Source organism: Somniosus microcephalus, chromosome 8 (assembly GCF_052327205.1).
Source record: "Somniosus microcephalus isolate GS21.2 chromosome 8, FLI_Smic_1.0, whole genome shotgun sequence".
In the NCBI taxonomy this organism is placed as follows: Eukaryota; Metazoa; Chordata; class Chondrichthyes; order Squaliformes; family Somniosidae; genus Somniosus; species Somniosus microcephalus.
Window position 1 is genome coordinate 95,118,717 of NC_140994.1, and position 16,276 is coordinate 95,134,992.

General features: G+C 43.5%; 1 protein-coding gene across 1 annotated transcript in view; it reads left to right on the top strand.

Moving 5' to 3' along the window:
• Nucleotides 1-16,276, top strand: part of pkd2l1 (polycystic kidney disease 2-like 1) — a gene marked incomplete at its 5' end in the record, with an annotated part of 178,630 nt that overhangs the window by 49,289 nt on the left and 113,065 nt on the right. The window contains 4 exons of the mRNA XM_085996148.1: nucleotides 1,181-1,428; nucleotides 5,262-5,486; nucleotides 8,485-8,713; nucleotides 13,031-13,201. Coding sequence (XP_085852274.1) covers nucleotides 1,181-1,428; nucleotides 5,262-5,486; nucleotides 8,485-8,713; nucleotides 13,031-13,201 — 873 coding nt within the window. The remainder of the gene's footprint in view (nucleotides 1-1,180; nucleotides 1,429-5,261; nucleotides 5,487-8,484; nucleotides 8,714-13,030; nucleotides 13,202-16,276) is intronic.

Here is a 16,276-nt window from a genome sequence, read left to right on the forward strand (position 1 = left end):
CGATGGTGCCCTGCCCTTGTGGGAATCCTGAAATGGTTTCAAAACCCACAGCCCTTTCCTGCTGGCTCCAGAGATCCATGGGGAATGAGTGGAATTCATTAGCCCTGTATATTGTATATATATCTCCAGCCGCAGCCTTGAATGACCCTGATGCATTGCAGTTCAGGGCTGTGGCCACCTTAAGTGCCACAGGTAATGCAGCTGTGGTAATGGACTGCAGCTTCTGCTGGAGCATTCTGCAGAGTTCTGATACGGCCTTTCATGAGAAACACAATCTTCTCCTCAATGTGGTTCAGGTAGCTCAGTCTGGTCCTGCGGACCTTATGAGCAAAGTAAGGCTCCCTGCAACAGCTCTCCTGGTTCCTGGGCCCCTTGCAGGGCCAAAGGCTGCTTCCCGAGGCTCCCTTAACTCCCCCACATGTTGCTGCTGCTACTGCTTTTGTTCCTCTGCTTTCTGCAGCCAGTCAGGGATGGCAAGTATCACTCCCATCCTTCAGTAAAGCAAGCACCTCTCTGTGCTAATAGAATGGTTAAAATTCCAGAAAATGCAAAAAGAAACAGAATTTCAGCAAAAAACGTTCTCGGCAAAGCTCCTCCAACTCTCCAAATACTAATAATCTGAGCACTTGTAGATAAGTGCCCCTTTAAGTAGTGCTGGAATTGGCCGTTTCTGGCCTGTATGGCCCAATACTACTGGGTGGGTCCAACACTGAGCATTCAACATGCTAAAATTAATGAAAATGGCACCAGGGTCCTATCGAAGTCATTGGACCCTGATTTACATACTTCATTCAGGCTCCCTCCTGTTTCAGGTGGGAGCTCTGGCTGCCTATGTCTAGGCCCTGATCAAGATGTCAGCGGGCAGAACAGCAGCAGGAAGTTCTGCACCTCCATTTTCTCACACTACTGCCCCATTCCCACCAAAAATGGGAATGAAAATTGCTTTTTATATGTCTAAGTTTCTATTTTGTCCATTACATGACATTATGAATTACGCTATGTAATAATGCACAAATTTAGCTAAGAAAATCGAAGTATTAATCTGTGTTACTTTTAAAATTTTGTACAATTTTGTAATATAAATAAGGTTTTGAAACATCAAAAGTCTTGACTTTATATGTTGCTCATTTTTGTACTTTGCAACAGACTGTTTCATATAACACTTTTATTTTATGTTCAGTATGCACAGGGCCCATTGCTGAATGGACTGTACTGGACCAAGTGGTACAACAGCGATTCATTTTCACATGGACCTCATTCATTTATTTACTATGAGAATATGCTTCTGGGTGTTCCCCGTATCCGACAGATCAAAGTAATGAACAATTCCTGTGTGGTTCACAAGGACTTTCGAAAAGACATCACTGGATGCTATGATGTCTATACAGCAGACAATGAAAATAAATCCCCAATCAAAAATGGAACTGCGTGAGTGTGGTCTTTCTTCTTTAAGGATGGATTACAAACATCATCTTGACTAACAGCTGTACTACATGTTGCTATACAGTGGTGTTCCCCAGGGGTTGTTACTAGGACCACTGCTTTTCTTGATATATATTAATGACTTGGACTTGGGTATACAGGGCACAATTTCAAAATTTGGAGGTGACACAAAACTTGGACGTATAGTGAACAGTGAGGAGGATAGTGATAGACTTCAAGAGGACATGAACAGGCTGGTGGAATGGGCAGACACGTGGCAGATGAAATTTAACACAGAAAAGTGCAAAGTGATACATTTTGGTAGAAAGAAAGAGAGGAAATATAAACTAAAGGGTACAATCCCAAAGTGGGTGCATGAACATAGAGGCATACATGCACAAATCGTTGAAGGTGGCAGGGCAGGTTGAGAAAGCAGTTAAAAACGCTTATGGGATCCTGGGCTTCACGAATAGTAGTATAGAGTACAAAAGCGTGGAAATTAGTATAAAACACCACTGGAGTATTGTGTCCAGGGTGCAGAAAAGATTTATGAGAATGATTCCAGGGATGAGGGACTTCAGGTACGTGGATAGACTGGAGAAGCTGGGATTGTTCTCCTTAGAGCAGAGAAAATTGAGAGGAGATTTGAGAGAGGTGTTCAAAATCATGAGGAGTCTGGACAGAGGAGAGAGAGAGAAACAGTTCCCATTGGCAGAAGGGTCGAGAGCCAGAGGATTCAGATTTAAGGTGATTGGCAGAAGAACCAAAGGCGACATGAGGAAAAACTTTTTCAATCAGCGAGTGGTTAGGATCTGGCATTCACTGCCTGAAAGGGTGGTGGAGGCAGACTCAATCACGGCTTTCAAAAGGGAGTTGGATAAGTACCTGAAGGAAAACAATTTGCAGGGCTATGGGGAAAGGACAGGGGAGTGAGACTAGCTGAAATGCTCTTGCAGAGAGCCAGCACGGGCTCGACGGGCCAAATGGTCTTCTTCCGTGCTGTAACCATTCTATGATTGTGATTTTTCTCTCCCCTCACCTCTCATGAAGGCATTTACTCCTTGCTGGGGTACATAAGCACTTGTCACCCTCCAGTGCTAAGTGGTCATTACTCATGTTTTAGCCTGAACAATGTGTACAGGAAGGATATTTGACTGCAGGAGACATCATAGCGAAAAGCCTAGTGTGTCTTCCCCCAAAGTATATGCACATGCAATTACAGCAGGGCTTGCTGGATTTTGATCAAGACTGGAACTCTGGCTGATTTTTCCCTCCCTAACCTTGGAGCACTAAGATCAATCATAACTGTACTGTCACTCCAGGTGAGATCAGTTAAATCAGTGCAGATCAGGGTTCGAACCTGGGATCTTTCTAGTCTGTATGCTTCATCATTGGATACATTTGCTGAGTAATCAGAAGAGTCCACATTGTCACTTTAAGGATGCGCTCCAAATAATCAATACGTCATTTAATGCGGGGTGGTGGGGTTCTATTGTGAGACTTGTGGTGTAAAGCTGATGAGAGATAGGGCTATAACACCGATATTAGGGCTATAATAGGGCTGATTCCATGACTTGTGCTCCCATCTAGGAAGGCTTCGCACCAGGAGCCTCTCCTCACAAAATTATCCCTGTAGGTTATCAGTGTAGTAAAAACACAGAACCGTCTAAGCCAACCATGGCACCAAAAATAACCTAAACTTATTCTATTAACATCTCACATATGAGCTGATAAACAAGACATGTTATGGCAAATTTATGATAAATTAATCAAGTCAGCAAGCATTGAAAACAGATTGCATTTGGTTTGTCTAGTTTGAATTTTAGATTCAAAATAAAATAAATGAATCATATCTCTGTTAGCACCAGGCCTTTAATAGGACCAAATTATTCATAAATTACAGGAAAACCAGTCAGTTTTCCCTGACATCAGTTGATTTCCATTTTGTTCCTGGTTAGAATTTTGTTTTAGTGAGTATTCCTCCAACTCTGGCATCTTGTGCATCCGCCTCTTCCTTTGCCCCACCATTGGCGGCCATGCCTTCAGCTGTCTAGGCCCTAAGCTCTGGAATTCCCTCTCTAAGCCTCTCCTCGCCTCCTTTAAGATGCTCCTTAAAACCTACCTCTTTGACCAAACTTTTGGTCACCTGCCCTAATTTCTCCTTCTTTGGCTAGGTGTCAATTTTTATCTGATTAAGTTCCTGTGAACACCTTGGACATTTTACTATTTTAAAGGTGCTATATAAATGCAAGTTGTTGTTGACTTTTTTTTCTCTATTTATTGATTTCACAATTCTTGTCCTCATCTACAAATTCCTCCACAGCCTTGCTCCACCCTACCTCTATAACCTCCTCCAACTTCATGGACCATCCTTAGCTTTCGGTTTCTCTAACTCTGGCCTCAGTTCCACCATTGGTAGCAGAGCTTTCAGTTGTATACGAAGCAATGTAGTAGCATGGTTAGCATGTTGGTTAACAGACAGAAAACAAAGGATTAGGGTTAATGAGTGTTGCTCGGACTGTAGAAGAGTGATACTGGTGTACCCAGGGGTCAGTGCTGGGTCCACCTTTGTTCTTGCTTTGTATAATGCTTTGTACAAGACATTTTGGACTTGGGCATAGGGAACATAATGAAATTTATTGATGACACAAAAGCTGGGAGTTCGATATCAGTGAGGAAGACTGCAAAAGATTTCAGGAAGACAGACAGGTTAGTGGATGGACAAACAGGTGACAGATATAATTTAATGTGGAGAAGTGTGAGGTAATACATTTTAAGAGAAAAAATATAGTAGTATACGCTCAGAGGAAAAATAGTAACAGGAGTATATACTCAAAGGAAAAACAAAGAATAGGAGTATACAGTCAGAGGAAAAATAAAGAATAAGAGTATACATTCAGGAAAAATGGAATAGGATTATACACTCAATGGAAAGGCATTGGTAGTAGATGAACAGAGAAACCTAGAGGTTCAACTACATAATTCCCAGAACGTGCAGGCAAATGTACCATACAAAAGGCCAATCGTATTTTGGATTTTATAAAGAGAGGCATAGAGTACAAGAGCAAAGAAGTAATGATAAAGTTGTACAAGGTAATAGTTAGGCCACATTTAGAATACAGTGTGAAGTTTTAAGGGCTCCATTATAGAAAGTAGAGAGCATACAGTGTAGATTTGCCAGAATAATGCCAGGGACTAGTTATGATGAGGGACTTGAGATACTGGGACTATTTCCACTGGAGCAGAGAAGGCTGAGGAGATTTAATCAAGGTTTTGAAAATCATGTAAGGTTTTGATAGGGTGAATAGGGAAATACTATTAACTCTAGTTGGGGAGTCAATGATGAGGGGTCATCAACTTAAAATAGGCACCAAGAGAGTGAGGACAGAGGCGAGAAGAAGTTTATTTACATAAGGGTTGTTGGAGCGTGGAATGTTTTGTCACAGGGACTGGTTGAGAGACTACTGCATCTTTCGAGGGAAAATTGGATAAATATTTGAAGCTGAGAAAAATACAGGGCTATGGGAGAGTAGGCTGTAGGATTGGTTTGGATTGTTTTAACAAAGAGCATGCACAGACCTGATGGGCCAAATGGCCTCTTTCAGTGCTGTAAACTTCTATGATTCTGTCTAGACCCCCCTCTCATCTGTCCTGCCTTAAGAACCTTCTAAAAGCCTACCTATTCAACCAGGCCTTTTGTCATTTCTCATAACTCTCCCACTTATATTTGGTGTCTATTTTTCCTACCTCTGTGAAGCTCCTTGAAACGATTTCTGTGTTAAAGGCACTATATCAATGCAAGTCTGCTGTTGTTAATCATGAACATGGTCTTTGTGTAGGTGGACTTATTATTCTGAGGGAGAACTTGGAGGTTCCTCACACTGGGGTAAATTAACTGTCTACAGCGGTGGTGGTTATTACCAGGATCTCAAGACAAATATCAAAGAAAGTGCTGTAATTCTACAAGACCTGAAGGATAGCCTGTGGCTGGACAGGGGCACTCGTGCAGTTTTCATTGATTTCTCAGTGTACAATGCCAACATTAATCTCTTCTGTGTTATAAGGTAGGTCATACAGAAGTCAATTTCCCCTGAGAACAGAAATCTTATACTATAATTTAGATTTAGTTACTTGAATATGTTCAAAAGTATGAAGTTTTTTTCAGTCACTCAGTCTTCCTTACTTAAGTTCAAAAGTGCAATGATGCCAAGACTTTCTGTCTTACAAGCCAATAATTGCTATATGCAAAATGTTTTCATGTAGGGATATCATATGTACACATATATTTTGGTTTGTAACATGTCCAATAATTTAACAGTAATAGAGTTGTATTTTTATGTGGCTTTTAGCGCACAGGCTTCTGTTTTCAACAGCTAAAACCCAGGCTGTGGAGTCAAGCTACATGTTGAAGCAGTAATATTTCACATCACAGAGTGGAAGGACACTGGTTTGATTCTCTCTCGCCACTCACACCATTCAATTAAAACTTAGACCATGTTGCAGAGGGAGGCTGCAGAATGGAAAACCAGATGTGGGTGTTATTACTGGGTCACTATCATGTGTCTGCCTGGCCTGGTCTGGAAATAGGCCTCCCACCTTCACTGAGGGAGATGAAAGATTAAACACGCTGGGGTGAAACATTACAGTGTATGCATAGTTGGAGAATAAAGGGGCAATTTTAAAGGGCAAGGATCTCAGAGTGGAACCTTGCTAGATTGGAGCGCAGTTCACAGACAGGGCTATAACACAGGAGGGTTGATTCTGCATCTTATGCTCCTATCTAGTGAGGCTCCATATTAAGAGTGGAGCCTGGCTAAATTACATCACATATCGCCGCAACAGAAATTTTTTTACAAAGCATGTGAATTCACCCACATTAAGTCCATAGATTTTTGACTGAATTTGTAATAGGATCAAGGTGTGTTCATGCACTTCATTCCTATTTTGTCAAGCATTATATGGTGGGAAAATATTTTTAGTGAATACTTTTTTACTTTATATTTGGGTAACAAGCATCAAATATGTAAAAAGTAATTCCGCTGTTCAAGAAAAGAGGAAGAGAGAAAACGTAACTATAGGCCAGTTCGCCAGACATCAGTAGTAGGGAAAATGCTAGAATCTGTTATTAGGGTCGTGGTAACAGGGCACTTATAAAATCATAATATGATTAGGCAGAGTCAACATGGTTTTATGAAAGGGAAATCATGTTTGACAAATCTATTATAGAGTTTTTTGAGTGTGTAACTGACAGGGTAGATAAAGAAGAACCAGAGGATGTAGTATATTTGGATTTTCAGAAAGCATTCGATAAGGTGCCACACAAGAGGTTGTTACACAAGATTAGGGCTCATGAGATTGGGAGTAATATACTAGCATGGATTGAGGATTGGTTAACGGACAGTAAACAGAGTGTAGGAATAAATGGGTCATTTTCGGGTTGGTAGGTTGTAACCAGTGGAGTGTCGTAAGGATCAGTGCTTGGGCCTCAGCTGTTTAAAATCTATAACAATGACTTAGATGAGGGGATTGAGTGTAATATACCCAAGTTTGCTGATGATACTAAGCTAGGTGGGAAAGTAAGCTGTGAGGAGGATGCAAAGAGGCTGCAAAGGGATATAGGCAGGTTACGTGATTGGGCAAGAAGGTGGCAGATGGAGTATTATGTGGGGAAATGTGAAATTATCCACATTGTTAGGAAGAATAGAAAAGTAGAACATTTTTTAAAAGGTGAGAGACCAGTAAATGTTGGAATTCAAAGGGATTTGGGTGTCCTTGTACACGAATCACAGAAAGTTAACATGCAGGTACAGCAAGCAATTTGGAAGGCAAATGGTATATTAGCCTTTATTGCAAGGGCGTTGGAGTACAAGAGTAGGACATCTTGCTGCAATTATATAGGGCTTTGGTGAGACCATACCTGGAGTACTGTGTACAGTTTTGGTCTCCTTACATAAGGATGAATATACTTGCCTTAGATGGGGTGCAACGAAGGTTTACTAAATTGATTCCTGGGATGAGATGGTTGTCCTGTTTAGAAGAATGAGAGGTGATCTAATTGAAACATATAAAATTATTAGAGGGCTTGACAGGGCAGATGCTGAGAAGCTGTTTCCCCTGGCTGGAGACTCTAGAACTAGGGGGCATAGTTTCAGGATAAGGCGTCGCCATTTAGGACTGAGATGAGGAGAAATTTCTTCACTCAAAGGATTGTGAATCTTTGGACTTCTCTACCCCAGAGGGCTGTGGATGCGCAGTCATTGAGTATATTCAAGACTGAAATTGATAGATATTTGGGCACTAAAGGGATATGGGGATAGGACGGGAAGGTGGAGTTGATGTAGCGATCAGTCATGATAAGAACATAAGAAATAAGAGCAGGAGTAGGCCATGCGGCCCATCGAGCCTGCTCCGCCCTTCAATAAGATCACGACTGATCATCGACCTCAACTCCACTTTCCCGCCCGATCTCCATATCCCTTGCTTCCCCTAGAGTCCAAGAATCTATCTATCTCAGCCTTGAATATACTCAAAGACTCAGCATTCACAGCCATCTGGGGCGGAGAATTCCAAAGATTCACAACCCTCTGAGTGAAGAAATTCTTCCTGATCTCAGTCTTAAATGGCGTAACCCTTGTCCTGAGACTATGTCCCCTAGTTCTAGACATTCCAGCCAGGGAAAACAACCTCTCAGCATCTACCCTGTCAATCCCCTTCATGATCTTATTGAATAGCTCCTATTTCTTGTGTTCTTATGTGAAATCTTTAACTGGTTAATCTGTGGATTTATCGACCAGTCATTGGTTTCATTCACAGAACAGAATGTGGCAAAATATAAAAGTTTTGCATGGTGGGAGCACATAACAATTTCAGAGCTTGTAAATATTTAACAACATACTCACAGTCCAGGCATAAACTTTTGCCTTCAGTGCTTCTGGTGTAATTTTTTGTGTGCTGAAATTCCTGATATGCACTCCCAGTGTTCAAAGCCCCTGTGGTGGGATTGCTAAAGATTAACATTTACCCATAGTCTTCCAGTTTTTGTTATTTTATTTATTTTTAAAGGCTTGTAATAGAATTCCCTGCAACGGGTGGCGCAATACCTTCCTCGCAGTTCCGCACAGTGAAGCTCATCCGTTATGTCAACAGTTGGGATTATTTTATCATAGCCTGTGAAATAATCTTCTGTGTCTTCATCCTTTACTACATTGTGGAAGAGATATTGGAACTCAGAATTCATAAACTGCAATACATCAAATGTATCTGGAATTGCTTGGATCTGGTGGTAATTCTGGTAAGCTCCTATTTTTCATAGTATTTTCACCTATGCTTTTTACATTTCCCCATGTATCCACCTTCTATTAGGAGAACATTGTGTGTAATTGTCCTCATTGACACCTCATGAGGTGCTTGACAGGGGGTGTGCTTGAAATTAGAACAAGGCAGGTCTTGTCACTGCTCCTCCCTAAAATGAAACACCCACACCATGTGCCGTGTCTCGCTGGGTGTCCGACTCAGAATAGACACAGTTTGCCCCAAAAATTCAAACAAATTTGAGTGACATACTGGCCTGAATTTTGCTGTAATACTAATGGTGAGGCTCGCCATTATTACAGGGTAAATCTGACAGCAACTTCTGGCGCCCGCACATGTGCAGTTAAACGTGGAGTTAGAGATATCCTGCTCCTCCACCGGGTCCGCTGTTGCAGTCCTCGCTGATAGACTCAGCACTGAAATCACTGTAATGGCATGCACTTGCTGTACTTGCCCACTAGTTCTGCACTAAAGATAGCTGAAAAAGTTAGGGCTGTTGCATTCATTTTTAACAGCATAATAAGTGATAATTATTGCTGAATAACCTCTCTGGTCCTGAAAAAATAATTTTACAAGTGTGGAGTCTCATTCCCTCTAGAAGATAACTCATGTTGGAGATTTTAAAACAAATAAAAATAATTTTTATTTTAGTTTTTCGGTCTGTTTCTTTTATCTCTCTCCCTTAATCCCATCTGTATTTCCCAATCTTTATTTTGCTTTCTGTACATGATTTAAATCTAATTTATATTTCCTGATTTATACTTCCTGGTTTGGACTTGTTGGGCTCGATTTTAATAGCCCTGAGGAGGCAGGTCTGTTTGGAAAATCGGGAAAAATGGCTTCAGACACCCAACCTGCCTCCATCCCGCCCCCACCCGATTTTCCTGAGTGTCTGTTTAGCTGCTCCCAAACTGACCCGTCTCCAACCTGTGGGACAGGTAGTTAAGGCAGTAAACAGCCTTGCTAATCCTATTTTCATAGTGGTTTCCCATTTTTCTGCTTCTGGCTCCTGTTTCCCGACCAGTCAGAAACAGGCCAGGTTCAAGGAGATGAGTTGCTGGAGGACATAATTTGTATGCATCGATGGAGCGCTTTAAAAGCGCCCCTGAAACATAGCTGACATTCAAATGCAACAATTTTGCTGCTGTAGGTATGGGATAACATTTTGCACATCTACTGACCATCTGCAGTGTGTCATGAATGGAAATATTTGAGGCCACTTCGACTCTGCGCTTGCAAGATTGTTACCTCAAATAAAATCTATAGCAAGGGGATGGGAAACATTTATACCCTCTCATCCTGGTCCTCATAATTGGGGGAGTAGCAGCCGCGTGGCTCACCACAGACCTTCGTGGGAAGAGGAGTAGGAGGAGGATGAGGGGAGCCTTGCATGCCCTGTTGTGACCAATGCAGCATCCCTCCAGTTCATTGCTGCCCGTCAACCAGGGTATGCACACTGCCATGCCACACTACCATAAGCTTACTCTTCGAACATAGGTGGCCACCATATGGCTCTGTAATTGCAGGCGATACTTGTCCAATGTCATACTTCATCTCTGCTATACCCTCTTATTTCCTATCACTTTTACAAATGCAAGTCACCCTGAGCCCTCAATGCGCTTTTGCCATTTCCCATAGGCCACACAATCAACTGTTTGACATAATTTATCTTTAACACATGACAAAATATACCAGCAAGAGTCAGAATAAAAAGAAACATCACCCAAGTGAGTCCCCTTGTGACTATAGGTGCTTAATCTTTCGCTTAAGCATGCTTCTACATGGTGCTTCCACTGTGGCTTCAGCAGATGTAGAGGCACCTTGCTGACTAGGATACTGCGCCTGCTTAGACGTCTCTGGCGGGCGTCCTCTGGCTTTGGGAGCCTGGGAGGGCTCTTCAACAGTCTGCTCTTCTTGCGGCTGTGCAGGTGCTGAAACGGCCATCTCAGTTGTCTCTGCAAAGTGGATCTCTGACCAAGGGCTCTGCAGTGGCATGGTCAAGCGAGCGCTTTGAGAGGAGCCCACACTTCCTTCTGTCCTGCCAACAACTTCCTTCTCATGGGTCAGCCGCACCTCAGTGCTGGCAAGTGGCAGGAGAGCACCTTGCTGCACTTCAGGGGGGCCATGAGGACCCGTATCTGCACTGGCAGTCCTCCTCAAAAGGACGTCCATGAAGCTCTGGACTCTCTGCTCAATAGCTGCCCATCGCTCCTCCAGAGATGTCATTCTATTCTGAACAGTCACCATGTTTTTCTGACTCTGGTGACTTATTTCCTCCATGGCCGTAGCCATCCTTTCTGCTGAGGTAGCCATCCTTTCCGCGAAGGTTGCCATCCTATCCATGGTGGTGCGTTCATGCGCCATTGCCTCGCCCATGGCAGTGCTGATGTTGGAGATGGACTCCTCCATTCTCTCCACACTTGCACTAACCCTGGAGGCAAACCCTTCCCGAGACATCTGCACTTGTTCCTGTATTTCACAAACTGCTCTTTTTCTGGATGGCCCCAGAGGCACAGCGTCTGCATGCAGCTCAGCAGAGCTAGGAGAGTCCTGCAACCTCCGCAGAGGACTCTCCACTGCTGTCGGTGTTTCCACCATCTGCTGATGCTCACTTGTGCGCTGTGATAGACCAGTTGGCAACACTACTCTAACTCGCGATGGCCCCACCGAGGTGTGTGTTGCTGTGCTGGTGCTAGGTGCGCTGAGCCCTGGTGACGCTGATCCCCTTCAGCTTCAGGTTCCTCTGAGGAGATGTCTGGCTCTTTGTCCTGGATCGTGGGGAGGGGGACGCTCGATGGTCCTGTGGGAGAGTAAAGGCTTGATTTAGACATCTGATATTGATGTAGCAGACACATCCTTTTGAGCAGATGATATAAAGCGATTCTCTATGAACATCACATTCCATTGCTTTCTGAGAGGGATGAAACTATTATGTCACCAGCTTCCTTTAGTGTGCCCGTCTCTCCATCGCCTACTCCCAGGTCCTCGCCAGCTCCAACAATCTCATTTTCTGCCTCCTCAGCACTGGTCAATGTTGCAAGGGTAGGTGTTCCTCCTCCAGTCATTGCTCTCTCCCTCTTATTGCGGGCTATCTTTTCCTGCAAGGAGAGACACAAGCGGTGTTTCAGCCACAGTGATGGAGTGAGTGTGATTAATCCCTGCCATAGAAGCTTTGAGTGAGACGAAGATGGGGTAAGGTGCTCCAACAGGCTCAGGCTGGATGGCAGCTTCAAAAGCTGCTACTATTATGACATCATCAGAGACGGCCAGCCAACCTGATCCCACTCATTGGACCGGCCAGTGCGCCTCCATGAAATTAACAAGGTAGTTTAATAAAAATCGCAACTCTGCAGCTGTTCCCGCCGGAAGCAGCTCTCGAACTCGCCCACCACACAACCTGACTCCAACCCGCCTCGGGAATTAAAATCGAGCCCTGCGTGTCTCAGTGAGGATACTTCAATCTGATTAGTTGAAGAGCCTCACTGTTGCTTACCCTGTTCACAGACATCACAGTTCCCCTGTAGAGGGCACCATGTGGGAAAAAACACTGAATTAGTGGAAATCTCCGTTGACAAGTCCACCTAAAGTTTGTGGGCAGTTGTCAGTAAGTTGTACGGCAAAAGTCGTTCCTTCGCCACTGAGAGCAAAATCCAGGCCAATGTTCTTGGGACTCAAGCTTATGAGCTACTGATTGAGAATCAAGCAGCCAACTGCTTGAGGTAATATTTTGATTATTAAAGGGTAGATTTTCTGATTGCATATTCCTGATGTGGAGCCTCATATCTGAGCCCCATTTATCGACACTTGCTCCCAGTGGGCAAGCACCGTGTTGGGAGCATACAATCGGGAAATTTATCTTTGAGTTACAATTAATTTATCTTAGAATGTAGAATTATGCAATTTACAGATATAACTGATATATCAATCAATAAATATAACTGATATGTCATTTATAAATATAAATAACAGATATATCAATTTATCGATGCATTAAGTTACAGATATAACCAAGATATTAATTTGCAGATATAACAGCCATATCAATACGTATAATCAATATGTGTATATATAAAGCAGATTTATCAATTTACAATACAACAGGTGTATTTACAGATGTAGCAGGTGTATTAATTGACAGATATATCAGTCAAAGTAAAGGTCCTGCTTGTCACTGTAACATGGACAGACTAGGTTACAGGTCTATAACAATAACAAATATTATTTTCTATTAAAGTTTGGTTTCTAGACTTTTTAATTGTAGTGAACACAAAGCCCATTTTCTGTTTTTCTGTTGCAGCTCTCCCTGCTTTCTATAGGTTTCCATATTTTCCGCACTATTAAGGTGAACATACTGATGGGAGCACTGCTGACGGATCCTGAATCCTATGCTGACTTCGAGTTTTTGGCTTTTTGGCAGACCCAATACAATAATATGAATGCTGTCAACTTGTTTTTTGCTTGGATCAAGGTAATTAAGTTTTAGTCATAATTAATAGGAAAAAAACTTCTCCTTTACATAGCTCCTTTCATTTCCCCTGGATGTCCTAAAGTGCTTTACATTCAATGGGTTTCTTTTGAAGTCTAGTCATTCATATAGATAAATGCAGTAACTGATTTACACACAGCAAATTCGACAAACAGGAAATGAATGACCAGATAGTTAATTTTTGGTGGAGAGAGGAATGTGAATATAGGAGAACTCCTTGCTTGTCGTCAAATAGTACCTTGGGATCTTTCGCAAATAGCATTTTAGCAGGGAGATAAGACTTTGATTTAACATCTCATTGAAAGACAGCACCTTCAGCAAAGCAGCACTCTGTCAGTACTGTCAGCCTGGATTACATGCTCAAGTCCTGGAGCGGTGCTTGAACCCACAACCTTCTGACTTAGACGCTTAATAATACTAAACATGCAGTTTACAACAACAACTTGTATTTATATAGCCCCTTTTATGCAGTAAAATGTCCCAAGGCGCTTCACAGGAGTGTCACAAAACAAAATTTGATACCAAGGCACATAAGGAGAAATTAGGGCAGATGACCAAAAGCTTGGTCAAAGAGGTAGGTTTTAAGGAGCATCTTAAAGGAGGAAAGAGAGGTAGAGAGGCGGAGAGGTTTAGGGAGGGAGTTCCAGAGCTTAGGACCTAGGCAGCTGAAGGCACGGCCACCAATGATTGAGCGATTATAATCAGGGATACTCAAGAGACCAGAATTAGAGGAGCGCAGATATCTCAGGGGGTGGGTGGGGGGGGGGGGCAGTGGTTGTGAGGCTGGAGGAGATTACAGAGATAGGGAAGGGCGAGGCCGCGGAGGGATTTGAAAACAAGGATGAAAATTTTAAAATCAAGGCGTTGCTTAACCGGGAGCCAATGTAGGTCAGCGAGCACAGGGGTGATGGGTGAACGGACTTGGTGCGAGTTAAGACACGGGCAGCAAAGTTTTGGATGACGTCAACTTTATGTAGGGTAGAATGTGGGAGGCCAGCCAGGAGTGCGTTGGAATAGTCAAGTTTAGAGGTAACAAAGCCATGGATGAGGGTTTGATGAGGGTTTGAGAAGCAGATGAGCTGAGGCAGGGGCGGAGATGGGCGATGTTACGGAGGTGGAAATAGGCATTGTTAGTTATGGTGCGGATATGTGTTCGGAAGCTCATTTCACGGTCAAATATGACACTAAGGTTGCGAACAGTCTGGTTCGACCTCAGACAGATGCTAAGGATCGAGTTGGTGGCGAGGCAACGGAGTTTGTGGCGGGCACCGAAGACAATGGCTTAGCAAAGAAAGAGATTGTTTGGTTCAGTTGGTAGCAATCTTGACTCTGAGTTAGATGGTTATGGGTTCAAGCCCCACTGCGGATTTGAGCATAGATTGTAAAATTGGTGCTGTAATGTAGCCTTGTCTCTGTTCTGTGCTTCTCTGAGAATTGGATTGATGAATTTACCCGATATTGAAATTGATAAAGTGTTTTTCCTGCAGGTCTGCAAAGTGATGTTTTGCTCCAGCACAAGTCCTGTTCTCCTTGTTAACTGTCTGTGAAATGTCAGTTGAGAAGAAATCTAGTTAAATTCAGAAGCCTTACACTGGTCACATTTATTCTGTGTTTCTCTCCATATAAAAGTTGATGCTATATCTGTGTGGGTTGTTGCTAGAAGTGCTGTAGAGACCTCAGCAGCAAGTCACATTCAGTCACAGCTTTCTCTTCTTGGTCAGCTCACTGTGGTAGGAGCAACCAGCATCAACATCAATTAAATACTTGAGAAACAAGAAGAGTTGATAGCCTGGGAGCACAGAGACCATCAGTGGAGATAACATGCCTCTGCCATGGCTAGTCAGCTACCTTGGGCTCTCAGGGAGCTGTGTCTGAGAATGGTCAGGCTAACTAAGGAGGTTATTCATGACATATGCCACTTATTAAAATAAGACCTGCAGACAAACACAACTATTAGCGTTGCTGTTGCAATGGCAGTTAAAGTAACAACAGCGCTAAATTTCTAAGTAGCAGAGTCCTTCTAGTGCCCTCCAGGGAAATGTATGATCTGGCCTGAGCCAATCTACAGTGCACCGTGTTTTTTTTAATTTGCTCATGGGATCTGGGTGTCGCTGGCAAGGCCAGCATTTATTGCACATCCCTAGTTGCCCTTGAGAAGGTGGTGGTGAGCCGCCTTCTTGAACTGCTGCAGTCCGTGTGGCGAAGGTACTCCCACAGTGCTGTTTGACGCGGCGGCTTACAGTGCAGCTAGGACCATCCTAAAAAAGGATATCAGGACTGCCAAAAGGAAACAGACACTGCGGATTGAGGATCATTTCCACAACAACTCAGACCCCTGCACATGTGGCAAGGCATCCAGTCCATCACTGACTACAAGAGTAAAAACACCAGCCCCCTGGTTAGCGATGCCTCCCTTCCGGAAGAGCTTAACAACTTCTACGCTCGCTTTGACAGGGACAACAGGGAGCCGGCTACCAAAGCCTTGCCACCCCCGGAAGACCAGGTGCTCACTCTGTCGACCTCCGACGTAAGGGGTGTTCTACGCGGAGTGAACACACGTACGGCTGCTGGACCTGATAGCATCCCTGGACGGGTACTCAAGGAATGTGCTGATCAGCTGGCTGATGTCTTCACCGCCATCTTCAATCTGTCATTGGCCCAGGCAGTAGTGCCTACATGCTTCAAGACCGCTACCATTATTCCTGTGCCAAAGCAAACGGCTGTGATGTGTCTGAACGACTATCGACCTGTCGCACTCACACCCATCATAATGAAGTGTTTCGAGAGACTGGTCCTGGCTCACATCAAAGCCAGTGTTCCCGCCTCTCTTGACCAACACCAGTTTGCCTATCGTGCAAACAGATCAACGGAGGATGCAATCACAACTGCTCTACACTCTGCATTAAATCGCTTAGACGGTAAAGAGACCTACATCAGAATACTGTTCATAGACTACAGCTCAGCATGCAACACTATCATCCCCAACAAGCTGGCCACCAAACTCCACACTCTGGGCCTGAACACTTCCCTTTGCAACTGGACCCTGGACTTCCTAAC